Genomic DNA, 22,648 nt, shown 5'->3' with positions numbered 1-22,648 from the left:
ACTAGATTTCCTGTGATAGCAGACTGCAATTATTGAGGAAATGCATGAGGAAGATGGATCTATGAGCTAATGAGTAGCATGGCTCTTGGAGAAACAGCAGCTTGTGTCTCTGCTCATTTCCTTCTTCACCTTGGACAATTCAGTAGCCTTTCCTTGCCTGGGTTTTCTCTTGTATAAAATGAAGGCAAGTTTATCTAGGAGCAGTGCAGAGCAAGAGCTGTTAGTAACATGTACGTAGCTCACAGGTGCTGAGATAGAGTAACAGAAGTACCAAAGACAGAAAGGAAGAGTTATGAGCCTGATTCCTAATTACATTACCGGTAAGACCTACTGCACTCACTTTCTCTGAAGCTAATACTCTTTTTCCCATTTCTAGTTCCAAAGTAAAATTGGAATGCAGTTAAGCCAAAAATTGTGGCCTTGGAAGTTAAGCTCCAAAGGAAACAAGCAGACGGCAATACACTACACATTCCCCAGGAACGATCGAAAATACGATAAGGCTTATGTGTGAAACAGATTTAACAAGCACAGCACACAGTTGATGTTTCCCTGTTCCTTTGAGGTAAAAAGCAAAGTTAATCAGCCAAGTGCTGCGGTTTTTTGTGTTTTCTTTTTTCTGGTTGGTTGTTTGCTTTAAAGTCTTTTCCTTTCCTATTCAGAAAGTTGGGCAGAACAAAAGTATTTATGGAGGCAGAGTCAATATTACCAAATAAAACAGTGTCTGGAGAACCCCTCAAAATGTTTCAGCTCAGTGATCTAAGATTTCTTAGGAAAAAAACCACTTCATTTTGGGTAAAATGCCGTCAGATTCACCTCCAAATCATGGTTGCTGGTAACTTGGAATAGTGAAAGAGGGAAAAAGCTATTCCTCTATTTTCAAACTGCCTACAAACTCTACAGTTTGCAACACAGCCCCTGCCTTATTCCAGAAGCTTCTTTTATTTTTAAATTTAATCAACTTGGACTTTTACTTCCAATACCACCACGCCCCCCCACCCCCACCCCCCGTGCCATTCAACACCTAAGGTGCCATTTACTAGCTAAGTTCAGACCTTAAATGGACACACTAGTCATGTTCTGTGATTTTGCCATTTCTCTCATCTGGTCTTGTCATTTCTCAGAAGAAACTTCTCAAGATACTCAATATCTTCAGAGGCTGCTAGAAAAGCATGTTCATCCTATTTCTGCTAATATTCTAGATTTCCTGAGAAGTTGGGAGAGAAGGGGGAAGGAAAGGGAGAAGAAATAGAGGTGCAAGAAACACAGAAATACTACTTCTGCTTCCAGGTGCAGTAGAGTCAGCTTGAATTGAGAAGCAGCAAACTGAAAAAAACTGGCACGAGTTTAGTAATTCAAAAAGTAACCCCTCTTTTGAAACTCCAGATTAAAAGAAAAATTGTAACCCTATTTCACAAATTCAGTAACATTCAAAACCTGATGAGAAATCAAGCCATAATGAATGCTTTACTATTAATGCTTCTCTGGAACAAAAGCTTTAGCATAACAGCCAGTTCTTGTACCAGCACAATCACCACAGTATGCCTCTCAAATGTAAGAAACAGCACACAACTTCTTTCAAACCACAAAGGAATGCTGTAACAAAGGATTTCTGAAACTATAAGGAAAAACGCATACATGGTATTTCTCTAATGAAAGAAAGCTTAAAGAAAGAAAAAAAATGAAAGAAAAGATCCTAAAAAAATCCCTGGCTTAGCTTTAGAAGACGTAGTAAGATCCACTCCTGTATGCTTTTCCATAAGACACACTGAGAACTTATAAACCAGCATTATCCAATTATACAAAGACACGATTGCATTGAGAAAAACGTACAAGTTCTTATTGCAAGCCTTCTCCACCTCCATGATTCCTGGATCTCAGAAGACCTTTCCTCCCTGCCTTTCCTGCTCGTTCAGTGTCACTGAATGTGAATGCAAAATTACTTCCTTCAGGTAAGGCATGGCGGTTTTTGTTGGGGTTATTTTAATTTGTTTGAACTTTGGGCTCTGCACCATGCAGTTATAAATTAAAGAGTAAGCTGCAACTGTTTTTTTGTTGTTCTAAGAGATCATAATAAACCTCACACGCTTCTCTATGGATTTACCACTACATTACTAAATAAACCAAGTGTTTTAGTTTTGTAGAGTACTGATAACAGGAGAGGGGCAATGTATGGATACCAGTTGTATACCAGGTCCTATCAAATGTAATGCACACAATCAGAAAAGGACAGAACTGTTACTACTGCAAAAGGTGTTAGGCTACTGCCTGTAGTATTGCTAAAACGGTCAGCGCAACTTCTGTACTGTGGTATGTAAGTAACACAACAATCGGCACCTGTAAGAGATCTGGGAACAGCTGCAACCTGCAGTCAGAAAAACATTGATTTTTCTGTAAACTCCAAGAACTTCCAAGCAGCACTGAAAATAATAAATCCTAAGAAGACACATGATACAATAAGTGCTATTTCCAAACAAACTCCAGTTAACAGAAGGTAGTTAATGATTTATTTTTACTACTGCAATACTGATAGCTTTTTTCTTTTATTAATAATTCTTAAAAACATGTAAAGGTGACTGGCTGATCCAAAATGTTGATGTTTGTAACACCTTAGTAATTTCCATTAAAGTTTAAAATCTGAGTACTTTTCAAAAAAAAGCATTTCTTATGTGCCAAAGATCAAAAAATGCACTGTTTACAATTACTGTAAGCCATCTCTCCCTATGGAGCTATTTCTGTAGAGGTTACTTGACAGTGATTGATATAACCACTCTGCTGAAGAATTTCTGCACAAGCTTTTAGTTGATCTCTTCCAAGGATATTTAAATAATCATTACAGAGGTTACATCAAAACCTTAATTCCAGTGACTTCACTAGAATGTTTCTTCTTTAAACACGATTTTATTCTAACTATATTTTTTATTCTACCTATATTTTTCCTTTTTTTTTTTTTTTTTTAAGTTTACCTACCAATTAACTAATAATCATTAGACAACCACAGGATTTGGAATAAAGTGATATGGTTCTGATTATGCATCAGGCAAAACAATAATTTTCCCCAGGAAACAATGATTTGTCTAAAATTTATTTCCTCATGCTTTGTGTTTATTTTTAAAGATCTAAGTATGACAAGGAACCAAGAAGACAACATGGATGTTTAGAAAGCAGAAAAAGCAGAGTGAAGAGGGGAGGGATCTGAAAAGAAGCATGAATTACTTATACTTTCACTCTTCCAACTATTTACACTCCAAATGGCCTTTGTTAGAAAGAAAACCAGATACTTCAACAATTTGCTTTCAACAACTTGATTTCTGCAGTGGATTGTCATATGTAGGGGCAACTGCTTTCAAAACACTGTATTTTGCTATGTCTTCAACTTAAAAAAAAATTAGTTTAGTAATCTGAGAAGGAATTTACTAAGCAATATTTCTCCAGCAATCAAATTCAAGCCAACTGGTGAGTTTGCTCATAAATTAAACCACATATATTTTAGAGACAGGAATGAAAAAAAAGGTTTTAAACAACTATGCAGGAATATCTAATAAGGTTTAGTATGGAGTGTAGCAAAACTTTTGAGATATGATGTAATGACAAAGCTAACTATTTAAAGAAAACTTTATAGAGTTGAAATTATGCAGTAACCTTTCTGTGCAATATTCTGATCATTCATTCCTTTTGTCAGTAACTGTCATTGTGCAAGCTGAAAAAATATGAATAGTCTCAGGAAGTATCTAGGAAATGTTCAAATAAATCTTGGAAAGTGAGTAACATATTTGATGACTCATTTATCAGCATCATATTTAATCTCTCTAGCTTTTTTGTGTATACATTATAGGAAAAAAAATCCACATGATGTAATGTAAACATACAATTATACTTCTACAAGTATGGAAGTTTTTACTTTCTACATTAAACCAATCTTAAAATGAGAGAATCAAGGCACTGAAACAGCCCATTAATACAACATCATTAAAAAACCCCATACACTTCCAAAGGCAGCCTGGTTTGTTGACACGTAAGAGGTTTCATATTCCTGCTTGAAAGGTCAATAGAGAAAATTAAGATTTGGGTGACTACAGACAGCACTTTTGACGATTACTTTTAGTCAAAAGCATATGGTGAAATAAAGTCTTTTCTGTGTTTCAAGGCATAGGAAAAGCCAAGTATTTAGCTCCAAACATCCTGCAAATATCGTTTTGCTTCTCGGAGCATGACCAGGGTTTTCATTGCTTCCAATTTGTCGGTTTCCATTTCCATGCTTAAAATGTCCACTACAGCATCATTTACACCATCAGCCATGTGCTTCTTATCTCTGCGGGGGGGGGGGGGGGGGGGGGGGAAGAGGAGGAAAATGTATAATGGTATATTTTGTCTTTTATCAGTAGCTTCAGAGGCTGGATAATATTGGAAAAGAGGAATTATAAAAAAAAATCCCCCCCCAAATATAGTTTTTATATTATATGAAAAGATTCTTACTGAGTATTCATGTAGCTGAGCACTGACAGTAACAAGGGTTTCTCTCAGGCATTACAGTTTTCAGTATGGTGTAATTTATAAGAAAAAACCCTTGGAACCATAGTTGAGCTGTCACAGCATAACTATTTTCTTCTAGGGAGAACTGGACTTGCTGAATTTATTATTATATCACCATATTGTTCCAGAATTAAAAAATACCAACACCAAAACCAAACCCTCATTTATTAATAATGTTATTATTAATAAAAATAGCTGACACTTATTCCTGCAGGGGAACATACTGAGATTTGGCTCCATATTCAAACAGTCTGTCCATTCATCAACAAACTTCCTGAAAGTCTCAAACCTCCAGGTAAGTTATCATCCACAAATAAAAAAAATCCACTTCCCACTGTAAAATACACTATTATCATTATTATTATTATTACAGAGCTCTAGCGTTCTGGCCAACCCAAGCCTGGAACACAGCAGAAGACTGCTGCTATCTCACAGCTGTGCAGTTAGTTTATCATCACATGTAGTCAAATACCTCATTTTCTCAAGAGAAATCTATTAGCCTGAAACCTCCTACAGCTTGAATACTAAAATAAAAAAAATAAGTGACTAAGGCCAGTGGAACTGTGTGGTTACAAGCTATACTTTCAAGACTATATTGGAAAAAATGGAGATAGTGATGGAATTCTAGTGTTACAGGAAGGCTCTTTCAGCATCATATGTTGGTCCTTTCTTTCAGACAGCTCCAAGTCTTTCTAAAGCCTCAAAGTTCTGCTAACTCTGTTCTCTTTCTGAGACACTCCATCTCCGCTCTACTCACCCACATATATAGAAGTAACCTCTCTCTTGCAGCAGGACTCTGGTAACGTCCTTAGCATAAAGCCTAATGACATCTTGCACATATTTAGGCTGGGTTACTTCTGCAGTCGAAGAGTCTCTTGAGAAACAAACCTTAAGATGAGTTAAGGTGCCATTTTCAAGAAAACATCTGAGCTCGTCTCTGAATGAAAAGCAATAAAAACTGTTAGAAATGGCTCAGAGATAAGCACTCCCTCATGAATACAAAATGAATGCTAAAGAGTGAACTTGCTTGAACAAATAGTCTCGATCCTGATGCCGACAACCAAAAAACAGCCATGTCTCTCCAAATTCCCAGTCTGTATGTTCTTCTCTGAGCTTCTGCCTAAACAGAGGGGAAAAAAAAAAAAAAAAAAAAAAAGAAAATCCAATCCCGTTTTATCAAGTACAGAATATAAACCATCTATAACTAAATGCTTTAATAAACCTCTGGATTGGCAGAAATGTGAAATGACTTAAGGTATATCACTGCCAAAGCCTCCTTATTTGACTTTCCTGGCAACTCACTTTTGGCCCAGCTGCAAATCAATCAGCTTCAAAGAGGTGTTTTTTTGCCACAGTTTCATATTGGAATAGCCAAGAGTGACACTTCCAAACATCTAACAAAACAATCCTGACTGCTGAATAAGGAGATCACTACCCTTTATCCTTCACTGGAAGCCCTATAAAGACACTTAGGAAAACTCAGCACAAAGCAGTTTCAGCATGCTTTCCATTTAGCTGTAGAATTCTGCTAGACTTCATGATTAACCATCTATTCACTACCACATTATCAGAAGACTCACTACGTTTTCTTGAAATAATGCTGAAGATATTACTTTAGAGGTTTTTTTAGCTGCAACTTTCTAGTTACTGCCTGAGAGAGGTTTCAGTCATAACTGATCAAATGCTTATGAAATGCTATGAAATGCAAAATACTCCTGAGAGAGAAAGACAGATTTGGGAATTAAAATTAAGGAGCAAGTATTGTACATAACGATTTGGTTAAAGCAGAAGCATGCAGTCAGAAACATCACATAAAAATTTCACTTTTCTCTCAAATAAAATGGTTTAAAAATAGCTGTTACAGGATGCAAGAAACTCCATTATTGCTGGAACTAGAGTCATGTAGGAATAGTATGTGTTGGTTACCTATAAAACTTGCGACCATTCCCACCCATATATTCCACTCTCCCCATTCTTCATTTCCTCCAAATGTTTTTTACGTATTCTTGGTGACGTAGCGTCTGTTACTTTTCCAACAAGCATCTCTTTGCCTTGCAAAATTACATTGCTGAAGTTGGAGGGGAAAAAAAGGGATCTACCTCCCCACAAATGCAAACCCACAAACCTAAGATGACTGCCCAGTTGAGGGTTCAGATGCCAAGCTCCTCATCTTAAAACATCGAAATGTGTAAACACATAGAAATAAGAGAATGTGGGAGAAACCTTGACAATCATCACACCAAGGCTTTTAATATAGATGCCACTTCTGAAAGAAAGGGATTTTGAATACCAAACTTAAGCCAATCGATGCTTTTTCTAAAACTACCAGCCCCTCACAGGACTTCCACTAGCAACACATAGATAAAGATTTAATTTCTTATTACTGTTTCTCCAGTTCACCCCGATTCCTCATATACCTCATATACATGTGGATATTCAGTACAGTCAGATGAAAGCGTTAAGTTTTACTCAATTGAAAAACAAATAAATATACAAGCACTGCTTGTTTAAAATTAATAAGACTCTCTAATCAGCATACCAGTGTTACAAAAAGTAAAAAGAAGGAAAACAAACAAACAAAAAGAGATTAACTGCATTTGTACTCAAAACCTGAGGCTGCATCTTCTTGAACATAAAAGGTCTGCTTTCCAGGTAACAACTTGTTACATACCTGTGTTGTAGGAAACCAATAAATGGTGAAATTCCTGTTCCTGGACCAACCATCATGAGTGGGACAGATGGGTCTGCAGGTAAGTGGAAAGTATTGTTTGGACGAGCAAAAATAGATATCTAAAATGAAATTAGATAGGATACAGGTGAGGAATATTCTTAAGCAGTGAAAATACCATGACGTTTTTAGAACCTTCAGGATATTTACATAGTGTATGTGTCCACACACCTTTCCAAATCCCAAAGTTTGGAGTTTATTTTTAATGTCACAGATATTTAGAATAAAATTTCACATGAGTTTCTGAAAAAACCCCACACCATATTTACAAATCTATTAATCTATATGGAGGAAATCTAGGGAAAAATCACACAAACCTGAATTTCTGAATATGAAAGTTGACTGCACCATAAATTTGGCAAATACTGCTACAGAATTCATGGGAAGTTTGGTGTTTGTAGTCAAAGAGAAGTAAAGCTAGTTTATTGCTATTTTAGGCAACTCAACCTTTTTTTTTTTTTACATTGTAGACATCTAAAAATATTCCAGTGGAGATAAAGATTTGTTTATAGCAAACTGAAGCCTAGGGATACTGAGATTGCCTTCTTAATTTTCATAAAAGTTTTACATGATCTCCAAAAATGCATACGGGTGAGGGCAGGCAGACAACTGCTCAAAGATCTTTGAAAATGGTTTATATCATTCTACCAATAAACTCTAATTCTGACCTTCAGACCTGTGTTTGAAAGGAAGTCTAAATATAATTTTCATAACAGCTCCACAACTATTCTCTGAGGCATGGCTAACAACATATAGAAAACAAGAGATGACAATTTTTAATTCTTTAATATATTAGTCAAAACTCAGCAGCAGCCATAGTAGAGTTTTATCCATTCAAGTCATAAGCAAATACCTGATTTATTTTGCATGTTAGTAATGAATGGATTTTAATTTACTGTCAAGTTTAAGGAAGGAATAAGGCACTGGACCAAATTTTTTAAACTTTGTTCTGTCAAACTCAGTGGTTTAGCACTTCTCAATTCTTATCATTTAAATCACTACAGATAGTACAGTGTTAAATAGGATTATTTCTCTGGTTTCATGATAAAAAAAATAATGTAATTCCTTCTGTTGGATGGCAATACTTGTATTTCTGTAATACTTACTACTTCAAAACACATTTGAGTCAGGAAGCCATTTTCTCTGTTAATGATTCCAAATTGGTGATTCCTTAAAAAAACACTGCATATGGTGAACACATTTATATTGTAAAGTGTCTGCAATTAATCTAAGGTATTTTTGCATAAGATCACACTCATCTATTTTGTATTGGTATTCCATCTATTTCTGCAATCTGCATGTATTGCTGCACATTTATCTATGCTGAATTCTAGCTTGCACAGCAGATGTAAATAGTTCTGAACTTTATTCAGACTCATTTTGCAATAATCGTTCTTTTTCAACTCCATCTATTTTTCATGTTTGATCTTTAATATATTGCAAATCAATTAATTATTAAATAAAGAGCAGATGTGAGTACTGGAATAAGATATATGATGCACATATTAATCAGTTTGTCTTTTGAGTTAGTTTTAAAAAATGAGAATAACTTGTATGGGTTTCCTTTCCACTTTGAAGAATCAACACCTTGAATTATTGGCAGTTTTCTTGTAACCAAAATCTGTGCTTGCTTCCGTTTTTCTTAACCAAATATAGATTACACTGGCAAAAGTTCTTTTGTCAAATTAATTACATATAGTGGAATTCCAAATTTTTTATAATTATCTTCCACCTATTAACTTTGAAACTGATTAAGTTACATAGATTCTCCACCACAAAATGAAGAGAGGCAAAAAATCCCAGCAAGTAGCTTCTCTTAATAATACCCACTATGCCAAACCATCTTTGATGCCCATCAGAAATACCACAGACAACTGTCCCCTATGTTGTATTCAATAATTTGGCCTTTGCAAACTGTGTGAGACCTGACAAGAAGTGAGTTTTATGATTTTTCCCATACTATTTGCCACCCTTTCCTGGAAGTGACCAAGTCCCTCTCTCCTACAACACTAACAGTCATAACCATTTAATTGCACAGTGATAGTTTAGTCCACAAAAACATCATCCAAGACTCACTTAGGACTACAGTGGGGTGGAAAACAACTCTGGCCTTTCAGCAATGGAAAGTTTCACAACTCAGGTATCTGTCATAAAGTAAAATCTAAATCTAGTAATTGAGCATTGAAGTTCTAGATATGCCTACAGAGGGAAGGGTAAACTTAAAAGTAGGGTAGAACTGCAAAATGAAGGTGTACACTGCCAAAAACCTGCATTACATCACAGCAGTGAACAAAGAAACTGCAGTTGTTTCAAACTTGCATAAATCTAACAGTTAAGAAGTTTAGATCTAATATTCATACCTTCTCAGTTGAAGAGCTTCCTCCCTTTGTATCCAGAGTATTTTTATTGCAGTGCAGTAGAGGTGCAACTAACTCAGCAAGCCACCCTGTACATACTCCTTTCCGTGAGACTGGTCTAGCAGGACAGGCAGGGAACTCCACAACATTAAATACAAACCACAGTTTTCCTGGCTGATATAAGTTTGAACTGCAAAGACAAAAGTATATAAAAAAACCAACCAAAACCTGAGAAACAGCTGTCCACCTGCAGCCCAAACCATCTCAACTGAACCAACATACTCAGTGTTCAGGTAACTGTGAAATATTTATATATAGTTAGAAGATATCTTAAGGCTGGACTCAGAGGCCACTGCCTACAAAAGGGAATCCAAATTTCTACCAGATTCATACATGTGAGCTTGTTCTTTAGAACTCTATCAAAGTCTTGCCTGACACTTAAAACAATGTTTGAAAAACTCAAACCCTGGTTTTTTTTGCAACAGGGACAAAATCGCTTTTTCCTCTGGTTTTATCCCTCATTCCTCTCTTTCTTCTTTAGATTACAACATACACACACACATATTTAGGAAAAAAGCATTCCTAAATTACCAAGGAGATATAATTTGAATATTTCATTACCTTGATGCAGAATAGGATCTGGCTTGTAATTTAGGAAGATGTTCTGAGAAAATAATTAAAAAAAAAAAAGGCATCCCTTAATATTTGATTCACTCCAATGAAAATATCATACAATGAGTATTTACACTACAACAGATTACAGCATATTATAATTTAACTGTAATTTTACTCCACTAACATTCAGTGTTGGTGGTCCAACAATAAGCTATTAAGACTCACACCCTATTTTGAATGGTTGTTAGACTTCATGGAACATCTGTTAGCGATTCTACAAGACGAAGCCACAAAAGTTAATTTACGGGGTTCTTTGTAAGTTAAAAACAACAGTAAGGTGCCAGAAGAGATGCCAGTAGCTAGTGGACAAGGTGAAGCTTGAAATTTAGTTTTCCCCACTTTTCATCTAAGAGCTCAAAAGCTCTCAGAATAGGAATTGCTTGACTGAATCTGTATACAATGTCCTAGAAGCAGATGTGCCAGTTCAATTTCAAACCACTATAAGTACCTATGCAAATTTTTGAAATCACAGCTAAAAAAGCAACAGACACAGGAGTTTACTGGGTATTTTTTTCTATGAGAAACCCACTATATATATCACACACATTAATATCTACATATGTATGTATGTATACAGAAAAGGTCAAATTCACTGGTGCTTTCAAAGGCATGACCTGCATGCAGACTGCACATTTTGGCTGAGGAGAAGGGCATATTAAAAGGAGAGACATATTGCTAAGTGAACAATATGGTGGGGAATAGTGACAATATGCAACCAATACTAGAAAAATTGGGCATAACAAATGCCAGAAAACATACAGTGGAGTGGAGTAACAGGGTAACATACAATTTAACTGCTTTTTAATTAGTTTTCCACATGTATCATGCTTTTGTAGTTGTTCCAACCAGTACATGGACACCCTGACATATTTTAAAGATGCTTTGCTACAAAAGATAGCTGCAAGTCAGTTAAGAAAAGCTAGTTCAGTGAAATCACTTAATGAAGACACTAAGCCCACTCAGCACATTACTTCCCTAGGGGAACACTCTGCAAAAACTTTCAAATTTTCTTTTATTCAGTTCAGTTGCTAGAGCACATTTCATACCACCTTTGAAAAGCTAAGTGTATTTGCTTTCACTGTGAAAATTCATGTATTTGTATGAAGTGAAGCAGAGCTTGTATTAATTTTTTTAAGATTCCTGACAGTATACTAAGGAAGGAAAGATATAAGGTAGGCACGGAGAGGACCAACTGCAAGAACATAAAATGCAATTTTTTTGTTTCATATAAATAAGCATATTAAGAAAATCTGCTTTTTTATCTGGAAAATAACTGCCAGTATTTTCAGATATATTTGAGGTGGTTACAGGTGGGATCTCAGTCCTTCAGTGTTCTATACAAGGAACCCAGTGAGTGTGTTGGACATAAATACAAATATACTGAGAAAAGCTTTCTGTTATAACAGGTAAAAGTGCAAGAAAAGAACATGTAGGCAGGGAAATCAGGAGTTGTAAAAACATGCCTTTAATTGTAAGCAGCTGATTAACTGTTTCTTAAAGATCCTAATCCTGCAAACACTTTATGCTTATTTTTTATGTACAGGAGCCATCTGGAGTCAGTTGAAGCACAGATATGCACCTAAGTGTTTGCAGAATGAGGGTCAAAGACTACAAACAGGAGAAAAGAGCTTTATTCCCCAATTTTAGTTTGATCACTATGGATGCCATAATATTTCTAAAGAAGTTAACCGAGCAGTTATTACCCTTTCATGGAAAAGTGAACATTTAGTATGATGCATTTTCAGAAACCAGATCTAATTTAATACAAATCAGTCGCTTACCGATTAACAGGTTAATTGAAGGCTTGCAGCTTGGAAAAGCATGAAGTAAATCCAGCAAGCAAACATTAGAATCTCTAATAAAGCGTGTGTAATCAGAGGCTCCTTGTCTACTGCAAAGCTCTTGTAGCCTCCGTTTTTCTCCTGCATCACTGGTATACTCTACAAGAGCTCGCAAAAATGCCTGCAGGGGAAACAATAAGAGTGAAGGGTAACAAAACTTGTCCATTTGGGAAAATGGTCACAAAATTGGGAAAAATTTGAGTTGCCTGGGGACAGGAAGCAGTCACTTCACAGGTTAAATGGATAATACAATTTATTTCCCAATGCACACTTTCACCTACTATGATATTTTTTTTTACCTTTTTGTTGTTGTTGTTTTGTTCCTGACTGTTCCCCTAATGCCTGGGACAAGCTAGCAAGTCAGAAAATCCTACTTAGCCTGAGCAGGGGAGAAACAAATAAACAGGTACAACGCATTCCCTGAAAAATCCCAGATTTATGAGAGGCTTTCTTATTTAGTATTTGCACTTTAGTTAAGTAAACATCTACATAACACAAATTAATTCAAGACAAACCACCATTTGCTAAGTTACAGAAGCAATGAAAGGAATAATAAAAGGTCTTAGAGGAGGTATTACTGTAAATAAAGTATGGTATTTAATAAGTCATGTAAATGCTGCTGTGGTTTTTTATTCCATACTTTATGCCTACATAATGGAACTGCAAGCTTTTCTTAAGGGAAACTTAAATTGAGCACTGAAAGATACAGTAAAAATTAGATGCAATTAGTTACAATTTCTTTTTCAAAAGCAAGGTGGAAATAGACACAGTGCATAAAGGAAAAGTGATCCAAAACACCAAGTGCAATCAGACAGCACAGTCTACACAAAAGAATACTCAGAAAGTAATCTGAGTGCACCCAAACAATAGTTTTGAGTATGGAGTTACATAAAGCACGTTCTACACTGAACAGGTAATAAAGTAGATAGGTTATAAAAACTGGCCTGGGTGATATTCCCCAGCCAGCACTCTCTGCCTACTCTTATCGTTGAGACAAATCTTCAAATTGTTAAATGCATTTTTGAAAAAGTTGAAACAACTGGAAGATTCTCTTCTCTTCTGCTACAAAATACACTAAAAGTGAGTAAAAAGTGAGACTCAACAAACACAACTGTTTAGCTTTAACCCTCATACAAAGTTATCTTTAAAATGTGTTCTGACAATACCAGAAATACACACGCATTTCCAGTTGCAAGCTTCCAGGTTTTTTTGCAGGCACAGAATGAAAGGAAAATAATATTCACACATTGTGAGAACAAATACTATAGAAGCAAAAATCTTTCTTCTAATTCTGCCAGTTACTGAAATGCTGTGAAGACATTATGGCTGTGTTTGCATAGAGCAACATGAGTATTTTCAGTAACAAAACTTGACACAGATATGGCTCCCTTTGATTAGAAAGAAAGATTTCTCCAAAATGCCTATGAGGCCAGGTGCCATGAGCCTTCCAGTTACCTGAATCCAAATATCTAATACTTTTCTATTTACTTCCAGATTAGTTATGAATCAAGGTACTGCAGAACAGGAACAGAGATTTCGGTATCTCATAGTTTGCCAGATAAAGTATCAGAAGTGAAATTTCTTAAAATAAATTACAAACAGCAGCATACAAATTGAAAATCCTTACTCACCAAGAAACACAGTAACTACACGTGAAGCAAGGATAGATCTGTAAGAACCCATAGAGCATAGAACTACTAAGGATTTCTCTTTATAAGAAGAAAAACATAAACACCTTTTTGGGAATTGCTCTTATTTCCAGACACCAGGTTAGAATGAATTTCAAAGTGCTTCTTTCAGGAATATGTTGTGGATAAGATGCTCCTAGTTCATTGGGAGAAAAAAACAACAAAACAAAACATGCATCTATTAACATCCAAAAATGGCATCACAGAGTGCTTGCTCCTTCGAGAATTACAAGATGCTAAAGCATATTCAATTCTGAATGTTTAAACCCCAGCTGGTTAGTGTAAATTATAAACTAAACAGCAAGACTGTTTGCCAATGAAGTACCAATGACAATTTTCCAATGAAAAGTCAAACAAAAAGAGGGCTATATACACGAGTGTTCAAATAAATTTCACTGCTAAACCACTTGAAGCTTTGTTGCCACTTTCCACCTTGAAGAAACTCAGAGGAATAGTTACCAGGAAAAGGACCACCCGTATTTTTTCCCCTCCATCAATAACCACCCCTGAAAATCAAAACATGCTGAAGTTTTCTAACAACCTAACCAAAGGTGTATGCAGCCAGTGCCAAGCTGGAGCCCAGCAGATCCAAGGGGTTTCTGTACAAGCAAATAATCCCTCCTGTACATTCTACAGGTTCCATTTCTGGGAAGGAGGTTCACTGACATCCCACCTATCCCTTCATGGAATCAGCTAGGGTGCAGCCAGGCTTAGAAGCCTCATACCATGCCATGTTATTCTACGTTAACCCCAAAAGCAATATAAGAGCATTTATGTGACAAAACATGTAATCAATAAGCTCTGCAGGTCCCAAATGGTTTCCTTACAAACCCAACTTGCATGTTGTGATTTCTCTTGACAATGCTTCTTGGCTTCAACATCTAGCTATTGATTACTATGCTTTTTTCCATGTTCAAGAGCCCTTTAATACTACAGAATTTTCACTCTAAGAATATACCTATATAACTTGCTAAATTAGCTCTTCATATCAGCATCACTTGACTGAACCCTTGCTACAAAGAACAAAATTTATTTTTCAAACATAAAGAGGATCTGCATAAATACAATGCAGGAAAGAAGCATCCACTTTCACATAAACTCCCTTTTCTTGAACATGCTGACAGCATGTTAGAAGTACTTAATCCTCTTCCCAGGACGCTCATACATACAGTTAAAAAAACCCAACTATGGCAATAGAGTATTTGAACAACAGACCTTGTACGAGACTGCAGACAATTTCTGTTTCGTTCTCTCAAATGATCTCGTCAAAGGTGAATGGGATAATACTGCCTGGAGCTTGAGGGTGCTTTGGATAAGCCCTGATCCAAAGGTTGATTGTTACAAAGCTGGGACCTTTCTGGGACTTGTTTTTTGGTTTTGGTTTTAGTTTTTTTTTTGGTGCTGGGGCAGTGGGGGTCAGGGGCAGGCAGGGCAGAAGAAGCAGGTGTGTTTGGAGGGGTCTGTCCCAGAGGAACAAGAACAATGGGGATTTCCCAAGCAGGGGGGTGAAGTGGGAGGGGGTTCAGTGCAGTGGGGCTGGATAACAAGCCAGGCCAGCCCTGCAGATGCAGGGCTCATCCCTAGTGCAGGGTCCAAGCTGTAACTGATACTGGCTCTGCACCAAATCTAAACGGTGACCCCTCCCAGCAGAGGTTTGTGACTTGAGAGGGAGTCTAGGATGGGTATCAGCTGGGCCTGGACATCCCATATAGTATGTTACAGCATGGCCTGTCAGGTAAACTCACCTCATTAACAGGTGAGTTACTCCCTAATTCCAAGAACAGGGGTCCATTTACATTTCATACTTAAGGGACAACTTGTTTTGCCCTTGATGCAGGGAATCTGGATATAGGAACTAATTTACCCATAGACTGGAACAACAAAGAGCCCTACCCACCCTGCAGAACTAAAGGTACAGCTTAGCAGCACCATGAAGACAACAATTGAAAGGCAAGAGAAGACTAATTCTCACAGGTCCAGCTGGCAGTACACGGGCATACCTTGCAGCTACCCTTTTCTGAGGCACGGGGATCATAAGACAGAACAGATCCACATAGACCTACAAGCCCCTTAAAAGGCATCTTGCAGCAGCCTTAAGTCTTCTGCTTCAGGAGTGTGGTCCTCTTAGGTTGTAAAACAGATTGATGCGAAGTGCTGCGCAAGGAGAGATTTTACTTCCAAGTGGGGGATTGTTAGGTTATGTGAGTAAAGGCTCATCTCCATAAACATGAAGGAGCACAGAGAAAGAATGAGATGGATGAATGCTAATGCCAGGCTCAAGTTCCCAGTCAGAAGCTAACTCATCTACAGAAAAACCACCAGCAGCATTCTAGGTGTTATCTCTTTTTTAACACATCTCTGTGACTTCCAACATGCTTCCATGAAACAACAGCTGTGTCCCAATACTAAAGATAAAAATGTTCAAAACTATGCATACCAACTACTACCAACACAGAAAGGAGTATTTGTTCATGACTAGTGCATCACATCATACCTTTCTTTTTAGTGCCCTGCTTAACCTTTAGACAAATAAAGGACTCTGCTTTTTCAGAAAGTCCCAAGATCTGAAGAAGTTCTTCCACCTCATCAACATTGTTGGGACATATTACACAGAATGCATCTCCAGGTTGGTAGTCGAAGACTGTATCCTGTTTTAAAATATGAGATCATTTCTATTAAATTATATCACAAACCAAGCCCAACAGCATCACCATTCCTGACAAAAGTCTTCCTGCTATTGCAGTCACATGAAGTCATATGTTCTTTTACTCTATACTAGCATTTCACTGCTGAGAGCACATTAGAAACTAAATACTCATCTCTTCTTTTCAGGTTTAACCTTATTAATTAGAAAGATCTTTCCTTATCTGGTTTACGTATTTGGGCACTCTTTAATAAGCACCGATGAGCAGCCTAAACAGAAGGAAAATCATATGTATTAAGGGGATGTATTATATAATCAGCCCGGATTATTAATTACTGATGTACTTTGTTTTCTGGTTTGAAAAGAGCAGAGAAAGGAAGTCCTTATAATTAATGCCACTTTGTATAGAGATACCCTGCCACTAAAAATTTGCTGGTTAAACTGTTTGATGAACTGTGACTGAAATGACCGAAATCGCTTTTATCTTCTGAAGGAAAAAAAATAATGAAAACTAGCAAGAGAAGAGCACAGTGAAAATTAAAAGGTATCTCGGATCTTAAGACCTAGATTCTACTTAGTTGGCTGAGGTTCTTGTGTGCAATTGCTGAAACCCTACTCAAGCTTCTGTCTGTTACAGGAACACACGTAATTATACTTGCAGCATTATGTTTCCCTTATGCATCAGGTGAGGTGACCTGCATACACAGACTGTTGAGAACATTAGGAAAAAAAGGCAAAAAATGTTCTAATTTTCAGTGGGTGCCGATGACAGGATACATGTATACATATAGATGTATGCAAAAAGACATGTCACCTCAGAGACTCAGTTGCTCAAAACTTAATAGACTATCTTTAAATCTCAGTCATAAATATGTCCCATGGATATTGACACAGATCAGGCTAATAGAGTCCAATAAAAGTTACTGCCAAAACCACAATATCCCAAAGGCAATATTCTAGAAACCCACTCAAAAGCAACATATTTTCCTTTTAAAGATATCTTGTAAAGTAACATTGAGCATTCTCTGCCTTTCACCTTCAAATCAGTATACAAAATGTGATCTTCCCTGAATAAACTAACCAGTTTTTACACCAAGGGTAACAGAGGTTGACAGTTTGAGCAGTAAGTTAACAAGTCAGAGCAAATGAATGCCAGAAGCAGGACCAGTGCTCAAGCTAAACTGTTCTTACCACTTGATCATACTAGTCAAACATTTACTTGTGTAGACTACCTACCACAAGCAATAGCTTCAATTTATTATAGTTTCTGAATATTCCCTACATTGTACACTCACAAACTGAATGATTACTCATTTTCAGTATTCCCTGCCTGCCCTTCTGCATTGCAAATTCCCTTCAAAAAGGTATTTCAGTTAATACAATATCCATGGAACAACAGAGAAATTAATTTGACAGTTTTAAATCTGTTTTGACTTCCTTGGAGTCATATCTTTCAGTGAACAAATCAAGCTTTTCATTTAAAAAATTGATCAGTCTAAAGTGACATCCATTTGCAATATAGGGAACATTCTTCTCTATGAGGGTGGTGAGGCACTGGAACAAGTTGCCCAGAGAAGCTGTGGATGCCCCATCCCTGGAAGTGTTCAAGGCCAGGTTGTATGAGGCATTGAGCAACCTGGTCTAGCGAAAGAAAGGGCACCCCAGTGGCAGGGGGGTTGGAACTATTTAAGGTCCCTTCCACCCAAAAACATTCTAAGAATTATTATTTCTTTTTAAACAGTCAAATAAATAATTACCCTCCCAGTTATCATACATAACACACATGCTTTTCACCCTTTATTTTAACCCACTAAAGAGAAAGCCATCACGAACTTACTGCAATATCAAGTTCTAAGAGCAATGTGGTTTTTATTGCATCTTCTCTAGTGAGTTGAACTGCTTTTGTAACTGGCACTTCAAAGGCTGTCCCCTCTGAAATCAGTGAGGATAGATGCGGATTCTGAAAAAGAGGACATGAAAGCTTACACTAAAAATGCCAGTCAGCTGAACGACAGCTTACTATGCCATACAGGAATTAGTGTTGGTACACAAGTTTTTTTAAACAACCTTAGAAAATGATTCAAAACAATGAGGAAAACCAGAAAACTTCTATATTCATAGAGTGTTTTGCTCTACGTTTTTTAAAATCACATCCAAGCAGTAACAGGCATATATCCAAGTATAAAAAGTCAATAGGCTTGAATAGTCTAATGGGCCTAAACTCCCATCAAATGCAGCTAGCTGTTTCCTTCTTCAAGAGCTGCCTTAAAAACAGCCAATTAGAGAATGTATTTATGTTAAAACCCAGAAAACTCCCATCTAATTAAAGGATTACTAGGTGTACAGAACAGACAACATACGGAGTAAGAACAGGAGCTATTTAAAAACATTATTGCAGATTTACAGATTAAGACTTAAAGGTGTAAAAGGGGCTATTATTGCAGACAATTTATAAGAGGAATTTTAAAACCTACAGTTAAATTCAGAGCTAAACTGCAAACCTCACTCTACAAAACAGCATCATGTTATGCCACAACATTTCTACACAGGTGAAAATGTGCCCCAAGAATTGTAAACGGGCACCAAGAATAATTCCAGACCACCTCTGGCAAAGACTGTCACTTGAAGACCAGACTACAGCCCTCATTTCTCCAATCCTATTGTCAGCAAGATTCATTTGAGATCAGTACAGACAAAAATGAAAAGACATGGGAGACACACCAAACGTCCATAATAATACTCTGTCAAGTGGAAAGGAATTATTCTACTAGTAAAAGAATATGTGTTAATCTGAAGATTCCCTATTAAAAAAAAAGAAAAGACAAAAAAAAAAAAAAAAAAGGACAGGAGAATCACTTGGTACCAACAGTTGGAAATTTTATTATTCTCTTAAAATATTTGATATGGCAATTAACAGCTTAGGCCATATCAAATTATTGTACATCAGCTGGACAGTGATAAGTGTCTACATTCATATTCCCTCCAAGTCAAGTTCAAGGCATAATGAGATGAAGATTTAAGATAAACTGTATTATCTTACATTTGCCACAAAGGCTTAAGATGCATACTGTTGCTGCCATACTGCTGTGCTACTCTGCTCAGCACCTTAACTCAATCCTGAGAGTCAACAGCCCAGGACACAGATCAAATAACTAGAGAGACTGTGCACCCAGCCTTCTTTAAACGGCAGGGAGTCTGTACCCAAACCTCAGGCTGATGCACTTCAAAACAAACCGACTTCAGCTGTGCTTGGAAAAAAACACCCATGGTTGTTGCAATGTGAAATACTGGAAAAGGACATGAATTGTGTCATACTTGTAAAATCAAACATGACCCTAGACGGGACCTACGTGTTGCCAAGGTCTAGCCAACTATGTCAAAAATAGTGCCAAAGGGAAAAAACCAAAACCTGCATTTGATTCTTTCCAAGGCTCAAGACAACCACCCAGCTTTATACCTGAAATCTGGACTATAATCTTTAATCTGTCACTGAATTCCAGATTAGCAGATTCAGTTTTTTTTAATCTGCTGTTCAAAAGCAAAATTTACTTTTTTTCTGTTTACAGAAAAGTTAAGGCATCAATATTAGAACATGACCAATTATATTCAGGCTGATCTCTGAAACACGTTGACTTTAAAATAAGAAAACAGGCTCTTTTAATTACTGTAGCACCACTTTTGAATGAACTATTAGTCTTTAATTGAAGAGTACCTCTAAATCATAAATCTTTGTTTCAGTAATTTGGATTATTTAATTCAACAACCTGACCACAACGAACTACATACGAGGTCTAAAATAAAAGCAAAATTATCCAGTCTTTACATTCAAACACTCCTATGTAATTATATTAGCTAGACTAAGTGATTCTCCCACCATTACCATAGACACTCTCAGTAGAAAGTGTCAGGGCCCTGAGAATACTAACTGGCCTTCATGGTCCTGACCAGCCCCACCAGAGGATTCCAGCCCCACTTCCGCTCACAGGCCCAGGAGCCTCAGCTCAGCTCAGCCCTGGTTCTTCAGTCCCTGCCTGAGCGACATCACAGCAGCACTGGCTGGCAGCTCGGCCATAACCATGCCCATGACTGGCTCCAGATCCTGTTGGCCCAGACCTGGATCTGCAGATGGAATTCCCAGCTTGGCTCCAGACCTGTCTCGTTCCCACAAACTTGCCTGATGACACTGCACTCTCGGCTGATCCTGGCTGACATCTCCTGGTTTTCACTACTTCAGTACTGGGTGACGGGACTGGCTGTGTTACCACGCTCAGCTCTTGGCTCCCTGTTATTTAAAGAGCAGCCAGACCTCACTGCTCCCTCACACAGATAATCAAAACGTCTGCCCTTTGGCAGGCAACCAGAAAAGTTTGAGTCACACCTGCCAGTTCATTTTGAACACTAAATATGCCAACTGCAGATAATTCCCAGCTCATGCTAATTCTTCTCTTTATACAGCAGGTCTTTGCTCAACATGGCTTCATAGAAAAAAACACACTTGCTTTTGATCTACCGTTCATCTTCCATTTCCAATAGTAAAATTATTATAAAGTTTTACAATGACCAGTTTGTCTGTTATTAAATATGCATCAAGATTTCTGAGCAATTTTACACCCTCTTAAGGCATTCTGAAAGTACTAAAAATTTGAACAGAAATTGTCCTATACTCCTTACTACAGGAAGATGCTTTCACTGTTCTAACATAAGCCACTAGAGGATTTTAATTCTTCCATTCCTGGCACTGCAATGCCAGATTATTATTTAGCTAAATTATACCTCCACGTAAGTGTCTATAACTCAACTTATATGGTGGTAACTACATTTTCACATTATAAATGGATCTTTTACTTACAATTCAGAAGCCTCCTGCGTTCATGGACATATCTCCTTCATGTAAGCACCCACTTTGCTCTTTTGAGCCATATGTAGGAGCATATGCTCTTGGCTCCTACCAGAGCTGGAAGCTTTCATCATTCAGAGTGAAGTCCTTACCTCACCATGGGTGTCCTGAAACTGTACCTCTATATATTCTGCTGGCAATGCAGGAATATTCAGAGCAGACTGAGAGACAGGAGGGACAGAATGAATAAGTGAAGGTTCACTGTCTCTAGCTGAAGCCACAAGATTGATGTCAATCAGTTTCTGTGACAGAATATCAGAACTCTTCACTCCCTCATCTTCTAGCTTCAAGTTCTGTACTTCTGAGCTTAAGTTTAGTTCATGCACAATGTGTGGGGCTGCAGAGTGAGAGCTAGAATCAGCATCGACAACACCGTTCATGCCTTCTTTTTCTTTCTGCAATACAAATGCTTCCTTGAGGGCAAGCCAAAGTCCATCAATCCAAGGATCAACCACTAATTCCAAACTTGGAAGAGACACACAAAAGAGAAAGGAATGGATGAATTATTGTGATCTACTAGACTGTTAATTTACAAATAATGAACACATCACAAAAGCTAAAAACACTGTTCATTTCCCATATTTATATATATATATATATATGCAGCTGTTAGAATATTACTTTTTTGTTTAAAAAGTATTTTCATTTAGTTATTACCACTATGTAAATTTATGGAGTCTAAAATGTGTAACAGCCTTACTCTTCCTCCAGTTTCTTATTTTTATTTTCTTATGCTGAACTTTACGACAGGAAGTTGAAGGGATGATAGCAAAATATGCAACTTTGCATTGTGCAACAGCAACATCAACAGCTTGCACTAACGGTCCAATTTTATTATTTTAGAACACAAGTTTTATGGTTAAGGCAATGCTTGTGTTCAAATGTCTTGCATCACCATGCACAAAGCTGATACAATCTGAAGTTCAAAATAAACAAGCCAAGACTGCAGCCTACCGGCCAGAAAGAGCAACAGAACAGGAAGGGACTTGTTTTCTTACATAATTTGTCTACAGCAATCAAAAATTCCTTCTTATATAATTTTTCTATAGGGATAAAAAAAAAAAGGAAAAAGAAAAAAAAAAGGATGTTTATAGAGGAGAGAAAAAAATGAAAAAGCATTGTAGGATTTGCCTAAAGCAGCTCACCTGCAAGATGTGAGATTGGATAAAAGTCTGATGTGTATGTAGAAAGTGATCCCATTACGCAGTACCACACATACTGGGAACTGGATTTATTTTTATTTTCTTCAGTAAACAGACTACATTTTCAAAAGCCTCCACTTACTCTG

General features: G+C 37.1%; 1 protein-coding gene across 3 annotated transcripts in view; it reads right to left on the bottom strand.

The window, feature by feature from the left end:
• Positions 1–1,810: 1,810 nt before the first annotated feature.
• Positions 1,811–22,648, bottom strand: part of MTRR (5-methyltetrahydrofolate-homocysteine methyltransferase reductase) — a 32,515-nt gene continuing 11,677 nt past the window's right edge. For 2 of the 3 annotated variants that reach the window (XM_055798676.1, XM_055798675.1), the window contains 9 exons: positions 21,453–21,825; positions 18,301–18,423; positions 16,314–16,467; positions 13,867–13,955; positions 12,072–12,252; positions 10,237–10,279; positions 9,619–9,805; positions 7,202–7,320; positions 5,359–5,650 (listed from right to left, as the gene is read on the bottom strand). In XM_055798676.1, coding sequence (XP_055654651.1) covers positions 5,521–5,650; positions 7,202–7,320; positions 9,619–9,805; positions 10,237–10,279; positions 12,072–12,252; positions 13,867–13,955; positions 16,314–16,467; positions 18,301–18,423; positions 21,453–21,825 — 1,399 coding nt within the window. In that variant the 3' untranslated portion in view covers positions 5,359–5,520. Of the gene's footprint in view, positions 4,310–5,287; positions 5,651–7,201; positions 7,321–9,618; positions 9,806–10,236; positions 10,280–12,071; positions 12,253–13,866; positions 13,956–16,313; positions 16,468–18,300; positions 18,424–21,452; positions 21,826–22,648 lie in introns of those variants that run through there. The other variant, XM_055798677.1, reaches the window with a different exon arrangement.

Source organism: Falco peregrinus, chromosome 3 (assembly GCF_023634155.1).
Source record: "Falco peregrinus isolate bFalPer1 chromosome 3, bFalPer1.pri, whole genome shotgun sequence".
NCBI classification, from domain to species: Eukaryota; Metazoa; Chordata; class Aves; order Falconiformes; family Falconidae; genus Falco; species Falco peregrinus.
Note: the sequence above shows the minus strand (reverse complement) of the source record. Positions and strands in the feature narration are given on the sequence as shown.